At 24.4% G+C, this 16,894-nt stretch overlaps 2 protein-coding genes across 3 annotated transcripts in view; both read left to right on the top strand.

Moving 5' to 3' along the window:
- LOC117170260 (phospholipase D2) overlaps positions 1-3,255 on the top strand; it is an 86,216-nt gene extending 82,961 nt beyond the window's left edge. The window contains exon 15 of the mRNA XM_033356912.1: positions 2,964-3,255. Coding sequence (XP_033212803.1) covers positions 2,964-3,065 — 102 coding nt within the window. The 3' untranslated portion in view covers positions 3,066-3,255. The remainder of the gene's footprint in view (positions 1-2,963) is intronic.
- Positions 3,256-8,147: 4,892 nt separating this feature from the next.
- The window catches only part of LOC117169442, a 40,630-nt gene continuing 31,883 nt past the window's right edge, over positions 8,148-16,894 (top strand). For both annotated transcript variants that reach the window (XM_033355821.1, XM_033355820.1), the window contains exons 1-4: positions 8,148-8,293; positions 12,927-12,974; positions 13,652-13,733; positions 13,800-13,959. In XM_033355821.1, the coding sequence (XP_033211712.1) occupies positions 8,151-8,293; positions 12,927-12,974; positions 13,652-13,733; positions 13,800-13,959 (433 nt within the window). In that variant the 5' untranslated portion in view covers positions 8,148-8,150. The remainder of the gene's footprint in view (positions 8,294-12,926; positions 12,975-13,651; positions 13,734-13,799; positions 13,960-16,894) is intronic.

Genomic DNA, 16,894 nt, shown 5'->3' with positions numbered 1-16,894 from the left:
GGTTTAAAAGTCAAATGTTATCTAAAAGTTGCTTGAAAATTGAAAAAATTTGGTTGTTTTTTTTATCTTTGTTGCCTGAAAAACCTGTTTTGCTTGAAAATGAAACTCTTTTGTTAAAGCAACATTGGTTAAAAGTTAATTTAAAAAAATTAAAAACGGTTTTATTGCAGTTTTAATTAAAAATTTATGTTTTTAGTTGAAAATTTAACAATAAGCAAGTTAAATCTCATCTTTTTTGGTTGAAAATTCAACTATTCTGTTGAAAGTTGAACTGCTCTTTAAAAAATTGATCTTTCATTCTTGAAATTTCATATATTTTTATAAAAATTTCCTCTTTTTTTGTTAAAAAATCAACTGTTTGATTGAAAATTGCCTTTTTATTGAAAGTGGAAACTATTTTTTCAAATATTCGTCTTTTTGGTTTGAAAATTCGTTTATTTTGGTTGAATTTTTATCTTTCCGCGCTGAAAATGCAACTATTTGGTTAAAAATTAACTTTTTCTATTATAATTAATATTTTTCTGGGATGAAAATCAAATTGTTTTGCAAACAATTCATATTTTCGTTGGTAAATTCCGCAAATTGGTTGAAATTTTCTTTTCTTCAGTCAAAAATCTCTCTTACTTCCAAAATTGGCTTTTTGATGTGAACATTCCTGGTTTTAGGCTGAAAATAAAATGTTTTAATTTGAAATTTATCTGTTTTAATTGAATTAAATTATTTTTTATGTAAAACTAATGCTTTTTTTTGGTTAAAGCATCAGCTATTGCATTTTTTTTGTTCCTAATTAATTTTTATTGAGTGAAAATTGAGCTACCTAGTTGAAAAGATAACTATTTTTTTCAAAAATTTATCTGTTTCAGTTGAGAATTTAAATATTTTGTTGTAAATTCGTAGTTTTCGGTAGAAAATAATCTTCTTGGATGAAAATTCCACGGATTTCATAGAAAATTTAACTTTTTGGTTAAAATTTAACTTTTTTGTTAATAATTATTATTTTTGGTTTAAAATGTCAAGTTTTTTGTATAAAATCCGTCTTTTTGACTTGAAATTTTAAGACAAATTCAACTATTCGTTTAAAAACTCAACATTTTGTTGAAAATTTGAATTCCTGCTTGAAAGATCCATTTTTTTTCAAAATTCAACTATTTGGTTGAAAGTTAAACTACTTTGTAAAAAAATCTTTTTTTCTTAAAAATTCCAGTTATTTTTGTAGAAAATTTAACTACTGTGTTTTAATTTAACTTGTTTGTTGAAATTTTTTATTCCTGGGTAGAAAATTCGACTATTTTGTAGAAATTTCATATTTTTTGTTCGAAATGCAACTCTTTGCGTGATAATTAATCTGTTTTGATGGAGGCTTCAACTATATTTTTTAAAAACTCAACCATCTGGTTCAAAATTAAATTATTTTTATAAATTAACTTTTTTTTTGAAAAACAATATCTACGGGTTGAAAATTCAATTCTCTTGCAAAAAATTTGTGTTTTTGGCTTGCAAATTTCCCAATTTTGTTCAAAATTATTTTTTTGCTTTGTTTGAAAAACCTTTCCTTTTTGCAAATTTATAGAAATTTTGAATATTCATTTATTAATGTTAAAATTACACCTTTTCGTTTGAAAATTAAAAATTTAAGTTCATGGTTTAAAATAATCTTTTTGATCAAAAACTAATATTTCTAGCTTGAGAATTCGATTGTGTTGCTGAAAATTCGTCTTTTTGGTTAAAATTTTTTTTTAATTAAAAATTGTACTACATAATATTTGGTTGAAAATGCTTCGTTTGAGTTTAAAAGTCAAATGTTTTCTCAAGTTTTTGGTACAAAATTCAAGTTTTTAGTAGAAAATTCAAGTTGTTTGTTGAAAATTAACGTTTTTGTTAAAAATTAACGTTTTTGTTGAAAGTTAATATTTTCGGGTTGAGAAAAATTCAAAAATTTAGATTTGTTTTTATTTTTGAACTGAAAATTCTTTTTGGTTGAAAATTCATCTGTCTAGTTTGAAAATTCAAGTGCTTGGTTAAATTGTTTTTCATTCTTGAGTTGAAAATTTTTCTTGTTTCAAATTGATTGGCATTTTTTCCTCTTTTTGGTTTGAAAGTTCATCTTTTTGGCTAAAAAATTCAAGAATTTTTTTAAAAATTGGTATCTTTTGCCTAAAATTTCAATTGTGGGGTTGAAAATTTCAGTATTTTGGCAGAAAATTCAACTATTTGATCAGAAATGAACCTTTTTGTTGAAAGTTAATATTTTTTTTGGTTAAAATTTCAATTATTTTGTAAAAAAAATTCGTCTTTTTGGCTTGAAAATTCAAGAATTTGGTTGAATTATTTTTATTTCTTGACTGAAAATTCTTTTTTGGTTAAAAATTTGTCTTTTTGACTTGGAAATTCAAGACTTTTGTTGAAAAATCATTTATTTTGTCTAAAAGTTCAACTGTTTGATTAAAAATTTCAGTATTAAAATTAATATTTTCTAATTGAAATTTCAACTGTTATGTAACAATTCTTTTCTTTTTAGCTTAAAAATTCAAGAATTTGGTAGAATTTTTTAAAGATTTTTTATGTGGTGAAAATTTTAACTATTTGGTTGAAAATTCGTCTGTTTTGCTTGGCAACTAAACTGTTTATTTACAAATGCAACTTTTTGGTTGCAAATTACTTTTTTTTTATTCAACTAAACATTTGGTTGAAAATTTACCTTTTTGGGTTAAAAATGCAACGGTTTTTTTGGAAATGAACCTTTTTTTATTGATGATACAATAAATTTTGACCTAAAAATTTAGAAATAATATACATACATTTTTTTAAAATTATTCTTCTATTATTTTCCTATTATTATCCTATTTTCGTAAAAAAAAGTCACACATATTCCCCTATTTTGAAATCATCTTGATACGTAAAGTCTGTAATTTAGAAAATGAATTATTTACTTGAATAGGTGAAAATAAAATAAAAATTTTCAGGGTCACATAGTGGACTTGCCGCTCAAATTTTTATGCAACGAAACACTGAAACCAAATGCTGGGACCGTTGAAGGAATGATGCCAACATCCCTCTGGACATAAAAAAACCGACAGTATTGATAGTTAAATGATTTCATAAAGACAGAACAATAGCTAGGGTAGACTTAAAAAAATTTCTCCAATTTTAAGATAATATTTCTTTCTACAATTTTAATAAAACGGCGGCAGAAATACTTTTAATCCCACCTTCAATTTCCAGTTATGAACGAAACAGTATTCTGTTTGTGCAGTTGTAAAACTGTTCTTCAACTGTAAAATGTTCCAGAACTCTAAAATATTCTAGAACTTCCAAATGTTCTAGAACTGTAAAATCTTCTAGAACTTTCAAATGTTCTAGAACTGTAAAATGTTCTAGAACTGTAAAACGGTTCTAGAACTCTAAAAGTTTCTAGAACTATAAAACAGTTCTAGAACTTGAAAAAAAGATTTTATTGTTGATTATAATTACTGTATGATATTTTTATACTTAAAAGATTGTTATCGGAACCAAAGGTGTAGCTAAATTAATTGAAGGATCCACTGCATCGCTTTATACGATTAATTCTTAGTTTTACATTTAACCTTTTTCTATTATTTTAGGGACCGTACTTAGATTACGTAACAGCTCAAAAGCGGGGGAGGGGGCATTTTTAGTTAAAAATTTTATTATTTGTTTGAAAATTAAAAAATTTTCTTAAAAAGACATCCTTTTTGGTTGTAAATGCAACTGTTCTGCCAAAAATTCATATATATGGATAAAAAATTTTGGATGAAAACTATTTTTTCTGACAATTTGTCTTTTTAATTCCTAAAATTCATCTTTTTTTAGTAGAAATATTGCATCTTTCTTGGATACAAATGTAACCATTTCCTTGAAAATATACTCTTTGTTTAAAGTTCCTATATTTGTCTTGAAAAGGGAATTGAAATCTTTTTGGATGAAAATTCGAGTTTTTTTTTAATTTTCTCGTTGATTTAAAAATGTAAATTTTTCAGTAGAATTTTAATTTTTCCTGGACAAAAATGCAACTGTTTGTTTTAAAATTTATCATTCTTCTTACAAATCTGTGCTTAGAAGAATATTGATCTTTTTTGAATAAAAATGCAACTTTTCGGTTGAAAATTTAACTATTTATTGATTTTTTTTTATTTTTTAATTCACGAGCTTTAGTAGAAATTTAATGATTTGAATAATGAATAATTTGTAATTCCACATATATTTTTGAAATTCAAGAATTTTTAGTTATATCTTCAAATTGTTGAATATTGAATTTTAAATCTTTGAATTTGAAGACTTGAAGAGTTTTTAATTTTGAAAATGATTCAATTATAAAGATAAAAAATAAAATCAATTAAATTAAAATTTTTTAAAAATATTTTGTTAAGCTTCAAGAGTTTTCAATTCTGAGTCTTCCGAATTAAAGAAATTTTAAATTTATGTCATAAAAATTGTAGGATTTTTCACTGTGAAGCTTAAATTAAAGATTTAAGATTCAGCGTTTTAAAATTTTTAAGGGTTTTAATAATTGAAAATTGTTGAGTGTTGAAAAATATATTTATAAATGCCAATTATTCAATTTTAAATATTTACGATACAAAATTCTTCATTTTTTAATATTTGAAATTAAAGACTTTTTAATAATAATTCTTTATGTTAGAAAATAATGCAGTTGGAATCATTTTTATGGAATTCAAAAATTATTCAAATGTGAATTTTAAAAATTAAAATTTATTCAATTTTAAAAATGTGTGAATAAATTTTTGAAATATTTTTTCAATGGTCAAGATTTTTCAATTATTTTAAATATTCCAGATTAAAGAAATTTGTTATTGTAAAACCTAAACCATAAAAAATTTAATTTTCACATTCTCCTGTTTAAGCAGAAATTCCATCTTTCTTAAATAAAAGTGCAACTGTTGGGTTGAAAATTAAACTATTTAGTTAAAAACTCATACTTTTTGGTCTTGAAAAGTCAACTGTGTTCTTTTTTGGATGAAAATTCAACTATTTTTTTTTCAACATTTGTTTTTTTTTCAAAATATGTTTATTTTTTTTTAAATGTACATACATTTGTTATAAAATAAATTTTCTCCTTTTTGGTAGAAAAATTCGTATTTTTGGAATGAAATTTAATTTTTGTGTGGAAAATTATATCCTGTGAATAAATTTATGTTTTGATATTAAAAAGTGATCTGGAATCTTTTTCGCATGAAAATTCAACTGCTTTTTTGAAAATTTTTTTTTCTTTTTAATAAAAATTTGACTGTTTTAAGAGAAGTTCCAACTTTTTTTTTGGTAAAAATGCAACTATTTGGTAGAAAATTCAACAATTTTGTTAAAAATTCATCGTTTTTGGTTAAAAAATCCTCTGTGTGAATTGAAAATTGAATTTTTTTTTAGAAGCTTATTTCTTCTTTAAATATTTTTAGTCGAAAAGCCTTTTTTTTAAATTAATTTTTCAACTGAAAATGTAACTTTTCCAACTTTTTTAAGATTGATCATTTTTATTTGAAAATTATCCTTTTATGGTAAAATTTTTTTTTTAATTTTATTTTTAATTTCGTGTTTGTTGGGTAAAATTTCATCAGTTTCGTGAAAAATTAATTTTTTGCTTAAAAGTCATATTGTTTGTTTGAAAATTCAATTTTTTTTAGAAAAAATCTATCTTTTGTTTTGAAGGTTAAAAAATGCAGTTAAACTTTTATTTCTGTCCTTAGTGAAAAATCTTTATTGATTGAAAATTCTTTTTTTTTAAATCTTTTTTCCTGTATGAATTTCATGTTTTTTGATTGAAGTATAAACTATGACACTTTTTTATTTTAAATTTATCCTCTTAGGTGGATAAATCGTATATTTTGTTAGAAATTTAATTATTTTGTTGAAAATTCAAGTATTTTGTTCAAAAGTAATTTTATTTGGTTACAAATTCATCTTTTTTGGTTGAAAATTTAATTTTTTCTTAGGAACTTATTTCTTTTTCAAAAATGCATATTTTGATCGTAAAAGAGCAATTAAAATCTTTTTTAATTAGAAAATTCAACCATTTTTGTTGTTGAAAATTTATTTTTTAAGATTGATCGCTTCTGGTTGAAAATTCTCCTTTTTTGGTAAAAAAAAAATTATTTTATTGGTTCGAAATTTCAGTTTTATAGGGTAAAAATGCATCAGTTTCGTGTAAATTAATTTTTTTTAAGGTGATAGTTTTAGTTTGAAAAATCAATTTTTGTAGAGAAAATTCGTCTTTTTGGTTAAAAATTTTTTTTACCTATATTAATTTAATCTTTTTTGATTGAATTTCAATTTTTTTGTTGAAAATTCAATAATTTGTTAAAAAGTTGTTCTCTTTGGTTAAAAATTCATGTTTTTGGGTTAAAAATTCAATTTTTTGTAGGAATTTACTTTTTCTTTAAAAATGTATATTTTGATCGTTTAAAATCAATTAAAATTTTTTTTTTAACGAACAATTCAACCATGTTTTATTTTTGAAAATTTATCTTTTTGATTTGAAAATTCATCTGTTTTAGTAGAATTTTCATTTTTCTAAATTGAAATTGCAACTTTTTGGTAAAAATTCTTCATCTTAGCTTGATTATTCAACCATATTGTTTGAAAAATTTGGTTGAATTACTTTGTTAGGAAATCATTTTTTTCCTTAAAGATTTATATTTTTAGTTGAAAATTCATCTATTTGTCTTTTTTGTTTAAAATTAATTTTTCAACTAAAAATGTAACTTTTCAATTTTTTAAGGTTTGTCATTTTTTGCTTGAGTGAAAAATTTTTATTTGTTAAAAATTTGTGTTTTTGGTTTTAGACATCTTTTTTTCTTGTATGAATCTAATATATTTTGATTTAAATTTAATTTTTTAAATAAAAATTCAAGTATTTTTTTCGATGGTTAATAATTTGTTTAAAAATTCGACTTTTTGGATTGAAAATCAAATCTTTTTAAGAATTTATTTCCTTTTGAAAATGCGTAAAATTCAACCATTCTTTATTTTTCAAAATTTATCTTGATTTGAAAATTCATCTCTTGTAGTATAAATTTAATTTTTTTTTAAGTGAAAATGCTACTTTTTGGTAAAAAATGCTTTATCTCAGCTTGATTATTTAAACATTTTCTTTGAAAAATTTGGATATAATTTTGTTTTTGGATCAAACGCTTTTGTCTTTGGTTCGAAATTTAAATGCTTATTCGAAAATCCTTTTTTTTTAAGTTAATTTTTTTATTAAAAATGTAAATTTGAAATTTTTTAAGATTGATCTTTTTTAGTCAAAAGTTCTCCTTTTTTGGGAACAAAAAAAAATAATTTTTTCGTTTGAAATTGCATTTTTGTTGGATAAAAGTCCAGCAGTTTCGTGTAAAATGAATTATTGGCTTAAAAGTCATATTTTTTGATTAAAAATTCAATTTTCGTGGAGAAAGTTCATCGTTTGATTGAAAATTCGTCTTTTCTTCTTAATTTTTTTTTCTTGCCTGAATTTAATGTTTTTTTATTGAAAATTTGAACTATGACACTTTTTTGTGAAATTGATCCTTTTAGGTTGAAAATTCATATATTATGTTAGAAATTTAATTTTTTTTTTTGAAATTCAAGTATTTCGTTTAAAAGGCATCTTTCGTGTAATAAAATGCATTTTTTGAATAAATTAATTAATTCGAAAATTTTTATCTGAACTGTTTTATTCCGTTTAAAAATGTTTTATGTTAAAAATATTTCAACATTAAAATTTTAGTATTTCAATATGAATAATAAAATTATAAAAAAATTAGTTTAGAAAAAATAATAATTTAAGTACGGCCCCTTAATTGTAATTAATACTCAGGAATTCACGCTTACCAGTGAATCAGTGGAGGGAATGTTTTTAAAAAATGCACAATCATGTCAAATTATATTTTTAAGACTTAACACTTTTACTCTTTTGTGGTTGTTTTCAATCTACTATTTACTAATTTAATATTTATAAAGTTAAATCTAACAGTGTATCTATATTTTTTGTGCAAAAAAAAATATATTTTCAAATATACATCTATTTTCTACGAAAATGGAGTTTTTATCGAAACAAAAGAAAAAATGGCTTAGACATTTAAGGGAGTTTCAGATTTAACCAATAAATTTTTAACATTCGATAGTTTTTTTTTTATAGAATGAAAGAAAATGTCAATTCGAATTTAAGTTCTCTAGAAGAGGAAGAATTTTCGGGTGATTCTGATCCGAATTTAGGAGTCAATTTAAATTCTGATGATAATATGTTGGCTCCGGAAGATATAGCTAATGACGCTTTTAGAAGGTATTTGCTCTTTGATTTGGTTATTTGTTATTTACATTTTTTTCGGTATGGCTTCATATAAAGGTCGCTTTTTTGCATGTCATATCTTTGCGAATATTAATTGAATTGTTTTATAATTTGGCAAATTTATTCTTTTTCATCAAGTTTGTCAAAAGGATAAGAAAGGTACATACGATTTTACCCGAAAAATATATTTAGTAAGCGTTAAATATGTTAATATTTATTAATTAAAAATTTAATTGAATATATTTTGAAAAATTAAATTAAAAATTAAAATGATTATTTTGATAAAAAAAAAAATTATTGATTGAATCAACATTTTGATTGTTACTTTTCAAAAGTATGTCTTAGAGACTATTATTCTTCATTTGGAAATATTCAAAATTGAACTATTTAAAAAAAAAACGTTAAAAATGAACATACAATTTAAATCTTGTAAATTTAATAATCTTTAATTTTACTTATTTTCGAATTTCAAAAAGTTTTAGTTGTAACATTTTAAAATTGATGAATATTAAAATTGAAATTTATTCAATTTTAAAATTGAATAAATAAAATTTTTTAATATTTTCTCAAGAATCGACAATTTGAAATCTTCCAAATTGAAGATATTTTAAATTTAAATCATCAAAGTTACAGATTTTTTTGTGAAATTTAAACATGCCACATTTTTAATCATCTTTTTTCAAAATTAAAAACTCAAAGTATTCGATTTTGAAGATTTACGAAAATGGAAAATTCTTTAATTTTGAAAGTACACGTATAATTCCAAATTATTCAATTTCACTTTTAATTTTGAAATTTAGAAAGTTTTTTTTTTCAGTATTTCAATTTTAAAGATTTACAATGGAAAATTCTTAATTTTTTCATTTTTGCCTTTGAAGACTGTTAATATTAATACCTACATGACAAGAAAATGATGCAATTTTGAATCCTTTTTATGGAATTGAAAATTATTTAATTCTAAAGATTTAAAATTGAAATTTATTCAATTTTATAAATGTATAAATAAATTTTTTAAATATTTTGTCAAGAATCCACAATTTAAATCTTCCAAATTCAAGAAATTTTATATGTAAATCATTAAAGTTACAGATTTTTTTGTAACATTTAATCCTCACAGTGAGTACATGGTAAAAATCACGGTAAAGTGCATCGTGGGTGTTAAAGACCCCAGCGTATTTAATCGTGCATTGTTTAACCCCTATTGCACATTATTTTACAATAAAATTATCCGATATAGTTTAAGGTATTTTTTATAAGTTAGAGTTAATTTTATAGCTAATTATTTATTTTAATTTTGTTAAAAAAATTATTGAAAAAAGTGAAAAAATGAGTTTTTTACTTAAAAATTGATAACTCACGCAATTTTAATTATTTTAATTTGAAATTTTATGACTATACTTTTGAAATAGTGTACTTTTATAAAAAGAAAATTGCAACGTGGATACTTTCAAAAAATATATTTATTTTCACAGTTGAAAAGTCAATTTTATGATAAAATGATTAATCAGATTTTTTGCTTTTAAATCGATTTATTATTATAAAAATTGAGGAACTTTGACATGTAATACTAAAAAAATACAAGAAATTGAAAAAAGAGACATATATAACTGTATTTTAACAATTATATTTTATTCAACACATTCGCAGTCGGCTCTCGCATGACGCGCTGTCGTAAGTTATAAGCCATCTAAAAAGAATAAAAGTATGAAATATTCGAAAAAATAATTATTTTACTTCATATGATATACTTACGTTAGAAAGTGAACAAAAATCAATAAAATTTCAAAACAAAATTGGCGCCAAAATTACTTTTTCACTCACAAGTACACATTGGGTGTTATATACCCCAAGATTTTTTTACCTTCACTTTCAGCAGCTGCTGCTAGTAGACTGACGCTTGACGCAGTATGCTAAACGACTTTACTTACAGTTAGTGTCTCCAACTACAGCTAGATGGCGACACTTACTGTTAAACATGCAACATATTTTCAATATATATGTGTGGAATTTTAATTTAATCAATTTTTATTTTAATTTTGAAATTTTAAACGCTTTTTTTACAATTTAAAAAATTTATAAATATAAATTTTTAAATTTTGTAATGAGTACAGAGTTTTCAAATCTATTTAAAATTATCTATTTAAAATTACAGAATATTGAATTGTAAATCTTTAAATTTAAAGACTTTAAAAGCTTTTAATTTTTGAAATTATTCGATCGTAAAAATTAAAAAATTTTATTTTAAAAATGTACAAATATTTTGTCAAGGATCTAGAGTTTTCAATTATCCTAAATCTTCTAAATTGAAGACATTTTAAATGTCAATCATCAAACTTAAAGATTTTTTTGTGAAACTTAAAACATGCAATATTCTTACTTGCCATTTTTTAAAATTAAAAAATGTTCAAGTTTTTAATTTCTAAGATTTGGAATTCATTATTTTACAATTCAAACAGTTTACAATAATTATAAATTCTAAAAGTTAGAAAATATAAGTAGAATTGCAAATTATTCAATTTTAATTTTGAAACGCTTTTTTCAATAGTTCAATTTTAAAGATTTAATATTGAAAATTCTTCATTTTTGAATAATTGAAATTAAAAAATCTTTAATAATTATTCTTTATGATAAAGATTATGCAATTTTGAATGATTTTTTATAAAATTGGAAATTATTCAATTGTGAAGATTAAAAATTTAAATTTTTACAATTTGAAAAATGTATAAATAAAAATCCTTAAATTTTGTAAAGAGTCAAGAGTTTTTAATTCTAAATCTTCAAAATTAAAGAAATTTCAAATGTATACCATCAAACTTACAGATTTTTTGACAATTTGAAACATCAAAAATTTTTAATTGTCAATTATCAAATTTAAAAACTCTTTATGTCTTTAATTTTTAATATTTAAAATTCAATGTTCTACAATTTTAAAAGTTTACAATGGAAAATTCTTAAATTCTGAAAATGTTTTTAGAATTGCGAATTACTCAATTTCAATTTTAGTTTTGAAAGTTTTTTTTCTTAAAATACTATTTTAAAAATTTACAATTGAAAATTGTTCGTTTTTGAATATTTGAAATTAAAGAATCTTCAATGACAATTGTTTATGATGGAAAATGATGCAATTGTGAAGATTTAAAATAAAAATTGCTTTAATTTTATAAATGTATAAATAAATTTTTTTATGTCAAGATATAATTCTAAATCTTCAAAATTGAAGAAATCTCAAATTTGAAATTTGAAACTTTGAATGCTTTTTTTTCAGTAGTTCATTTTTTAAGATTTACAGTTGAAAATCCTGTTTTTCTTAAATATTTGCAATCGAATACTGTACAATATTTAATTTTCATGATAGAAAAATATCCAACTTTCAATGCTTTTTCTTCAATTAAAAATTATTTAGTTATAAAGATTAATAATTGAAATTTATTCAATTTTAAAGATTTACCAATCAAAATTCTTTAATTGTTTGTAGAGTCAAGAGTTTTCACTTCTAAATCTGAAAAATTGAAAACCTGATGATTTTATCATTGTGAAAATGTGCAATTAAAAATTGTACATGTTTTAAGTTTTACAATGAAAAATTCTGTAATTTTTAGGTACTAATATTACTAATAAATATTTACATTTGAAATTTCTTTACTTTGGAAGATTTAGAATTAATAATTCTTGGAAAAATTTAAGATTTTTTTATTTATACATCTTTAAAATCAACTAAATTTTAATTATAAATCTTTAAAATTGATTTATTGAAAAAAACTTTCCAAATTTCAAAACTGAAATTGAATAATTTGAAATTCTATATAGATTTTGAAAATTCAAGCATTTGTAATTATGTCAAACCTTTAAAATTGTACATCAGACTTTCGATTATGAAAATTGAAGACTTGGAGAGTTTTTTATTTTTAAAATTGACAATTGAAAATTTAGCATATTCTAAGTTTAAAACAAATTCTGCAAGTCTTATTATTTACATTTGAAATTTCGTTATTTTCGAAGGTTTATAATTGAAAACTCTTGACTTATAAAATTTTTTTTTAAATTTTATATTATATCTTAAAAATTGAATTAACAATGATTTTAAACCTTCACAGTTATATAATTTTCGAATCCATATAAAGAATTTAAAAGTGCATAAGTTTCTATCATATAAATATTAAATATTGAGTCTTCAATTGCAAATACCTAAAATTAAAGAATTTTTATTTGTACATATTCAAAATTGATATATTCAAAAAAAAAAAAGGTTCAAAATTACATAGCGTTAAAAACAATGTTTAAATTTGCAATTTTGTCATATTGAATTAGCCAACTTTAATTCGGAAATTCCATTATCAAATTCAGCAAACCTAATAACTTTAAAAATACTATTTTTATGGAAATCGAATCACTGATACGGATTCTGAAAAGTAACTGACGTTTTAAAAAACTCGATTAAAAAAAATGAAAGAAATATTTGTAGGCTCAAATACTTTCAGTTTCTTATTCTAGAACCAATTAATAGTTTGGGTAAAAAAAAATATATATTTTAAGATACTTTTTCAACAAATTTTTTCTTACCAAAAGTCACCTTAATATAGAGAATCGCCCATTTGTATTTAAGTTATAATATTTAATGTTTTTGTAGGATTTTCCGAGAAGTTCCCAATTTCGAGATTGGTGAGGAGAGGCGATCGTAAGTTGAAAAATCGATATAATGATATTGTCAGTGGGGTTGTTGCATATTTTAGAATATTTTTTTCCGTAGTTAAATTAAAATGACACCAAAAAATTAATTTAATTACTGAAGGAAGTTTTTTCAAATCAGTTTAAATATATTTTTAAGCCTTAAAAAGTACACTTTTTAAATTTTGGCGGGAAAATTTTATTGGTTCAGCAAATCACCGGAAGTACGTTAGCTTAAGTAGCGTCGGTAACTGGTTGGTGGGTGAATCAATATGGCCGCTAACGATTGAAAGTGTAAGCAGTAAACATAACCTATTTTTGTGTTCACTATTCAAAACGCGTCTTTGAAAAGTATAAAGAAGGGCCTAAATATGTTCAAAATAAAAAATGTTTGTTACTAAAATCATGAGTTTTGGAGGGTGACAAATTTTCCTGATCGAGTGACTTTATCGACTGAGATTACAAGAGAAAAAATTATTCTCATGATCAGTAATGGGGTGATGGTAACTGACCGCCACTTTTTCTACTGCGCATGTACCATAAGGCGCGGGTATATTTAAAATGATGAAATATGCACTTTTAATACGCTTTTCAAATTTGTATACTTTATTAAAAAAATATGTGGTCTGAAATTCATACTACAACCCCATTTTCACAGTATAAACATTATAAATAGACTATTTTAAGGTTTGTTAACCATGAAGGAGAAGCAGCAACTGGGCATGTTTGTGTTAAGTCTTTTATTTGCAAACTAAGTGGAGGAAAACAAGTAATGATTTAAACATTTATTTTAAAATTTAATGGATATTTTTAAAAAAGAAAATAATTTTTTTAGCAACTGGCATCTCGGTCGGAACAGTGTAGTCCTAAAAGACACAAATCGCCGACAAGTCGGCATACTCCATCTATTCATTCGCCATTCGCAAAACGAAGATTGCTTCTTTGGGAATCTTTAAATTCTGTTAGGAAAACTAAATCTTCAGCTTTGCCTACAAGTATGACATTTTACTTTTCCAAAGTATTATCTAATCTCCTTCTTTTCCCTTTAAATTAAAAAAATGTTGACCCAATTTTCATCTTTACATAATTAAGAATAACACGTAAACCGACAGTTTTTTCGATTTAAAACTATTTTCTTATTTTTTCATCTTTTTTTTATTTATTATGAATAAGTGAAGGGAAATTCAAGACATTAAAAAACAAAACGCGCAAAAATCGCGTAGCAACCAAATGTTGAAATATTAGATAAAAATTTTTTGAAAAAATAATTAATAATTTAGAAGTACAAGTGCTTCAAATTTAAAAAAAATATAACGTTCTTGATTTGAAAACATTCCAAATCAAACAATTTTAGATTATGTAAAATTTGGAAAACGACAATATTTTGAATGTTTAAAAGTGAATGAAACTTTTATTTTGTCTAAAAAAAATGCGTTTAAGGCCATGTAACGAGTATAACAGCGGATCAAATCAGCCCTAAGATCAATATTTGTTCACTCATATTGAAAAATAAAAGTTTAAATAACGGGGAAATTTTTTTCGAGAAATGTTAATAAATATTGAAGGATCGTTTGTGAACTTGCAAAGAGTTGGAGGAAGAAAAAAGTTTATTTATGAAAATAATGATTATCGACGGACGCATTTAGGTTTTATAGCAGACGTTTGAATTCTAACTTTCTCTTTCGGTAATCATTCAATCTGTTTTACCCACAGACCCGTAGATGTTCGAAGTTGTCTACTCACTGCGCTAGTGCTGCTTTGACACAGCTGATATGTAGGTCAGAAAAAATATGTTTATTTGCATTTAAAGTGCAAACATTAGTTTTTGCGTTATTTGTGCATAATGTTCGTGAGCGATTTTTGTTGTTTGTCCCACTTTGATAAATATAAACCTCATAACTAGCCCATTCACAACATTGCAAATTGCTTTGCAGGGTTTTACGACAGCACGTTCGGTATTTGTCCAAAATAGTAATTAAAAAAAAAAACTTGTCACTATTCTAATTATTTAGGATCAGAGACAAATTCCTGCATTTCTTCTGTTTAGCGTGCCAAATTTTTAACACGATATCTCATTCCGTGTGGACGAAAGTTGGGAAAGAAAAGTAACGATCTAATTTCCACTAGTATTTCCTACAAAAATATTTTTTCTCAAAATTTCCACCGGAACAATGCAGAGAAATGGACTCTATTACCTCTTCTTTCATTTCCCAAACTTTCAGAGCGATGCCTCATTTCGTTTAGACGTAAGTTGGGAAAGAAAAATTAAGGACCAGGTTTGGTCACGTGACCCTCTCGTCACATGACCTTAAACCTGAATAACTTGAATTTGAAAGTATTTCCAAATGTCAAATTTTAAATTAAAAGTTTCAGACTAAAATTTTAAATATGGAACATATTTATTAGAATAGAGCTTAAATTGTATCACATTTAGTTTACAGCGTTCCGAATTTCGACAATTCAAAAGTTGATCTTGCTGCTTTTTTTATTTTTTAAAGAAGGAACCGAAGGGGGACTCACTGGGGTCCCTAAGGGTACTTTGTAGAGGCTCTTTTCGGTTCCTTCGGTCTGCCAGGGTGCTTTGTACAATTAAATTTTATTAGATCTGTCCTGCTCCCGGTTACTTTTTGTTGGAATTACAACGATTATAGCGGTATTCAAAAGTGCAAAAAGTGAATGAATAGGAGAGATTCTCGCGTGCTCTTCTCTGGCCCAAAGGTAACACGCAGTGGCAAAGACATTAATGTATACTGTAAAGTTACAGTTTTCAATTCAATTATAAAGCTTCCAGTATCTAGTAACAGTTCTTTTGAACATCCAAATATACAGTTTAAATATTTATATTCACATAAAGTATTTGTTTCTTTTGACCTTTTATCATACTATCTCCCATTAGTTCCAACAGGTTATGGGCCCCTGAGATATAAAAGTAATAAGAAACAAGTGAAGTGAATATTTAGTTTTTTTTGGAGTGACAATATAGTAAGGATAAAGTTACAATAAAGTGACATTGCAGTGAGATAAAAGTGAGATTAAAGTGACGGTTTTGGACAGCGTCCTAGTGTTCAAAGAAAAGCTAAAAAATGGCGCGAAAAACTCGTCCCAGTTTTCAAATTGAAAAACTTAACAAAAATAAGTATGCAGTATGAAAATACAGAGTAAATCATATGCTTATGAACATTCAAGTGAGGCCAGTGGTGGATAAGGAAACGCCAGCAGTTCGGGATGAGGCTTGGCAAGAAAAAGGCGATCAAGTTTTTTCTACAATTGGTTTGCTCGTGGACGATAACCAATTAGTACACATTCAGAACGCCAACACTGCACGAGAAGCCTGGAAATCTTTGGAAGACTACCATCAAAAATCGTCAGAAGCCACCATTGTCCATTTATACAGGGTTTTATGCAGAAATCGTTTAGCAGAAAACGGCGACATGGAGGAACTTGTCAACAAAATGCAGGACACCTTTAATCGAATGACAGATCTTGGAGAAGAAATTAGGGATAAATTTGCAACGGCTATGTTGTTGAAGAGCCTAATTGCCAGAATCATATGATACTTTAGTTACCACCTTGGAAAGTTGAACTGAAGGTCTTACGACGTGTTTGGTCAAAAGCAAGTTGATTGACGAGTGCGGGAGGCGCAAAAATAAACTACCAAATGATAATTGCGTAAGCGAAGTTCGTAAGCTGGAATTTGAAGTTCAATTACGACTTATACTAAGACCTCCCCGGCACTATCGAAGTTGCGAATGGTGCAGAAAAATAACTATATTAAAATTAAATGGTCTCAAAGATGAAAATTTTTTACGGTACAAGTAGCAAACATTCTTATAATAATGTAAAATTAAATATTTCGTTCTTTAGCTAAAACGAGTTATAAATGACTATGGTTTGTTTGTGAAAACTTTTATGAAAAAAAAATGTAAACAT

Source organism: Belonocnema kinseyi, chromosome 3 (assembly GCF_010883055.1).
Source record: "Belonocnema kinseyi isolate 2016_QV_RU_SX_M_011 chromosome 3, B_treatae_v1, whole genome shotgun sequence".
NCBI lineage: Eukaryota > Metazoa > Arthropoda > Insecta > Hymenoptera > Cynipidae > Belonocnema > Belonocnema kinseyi.
This window is presented reverse-complemented; position numbering and strand designations above follow the sequence as displayed.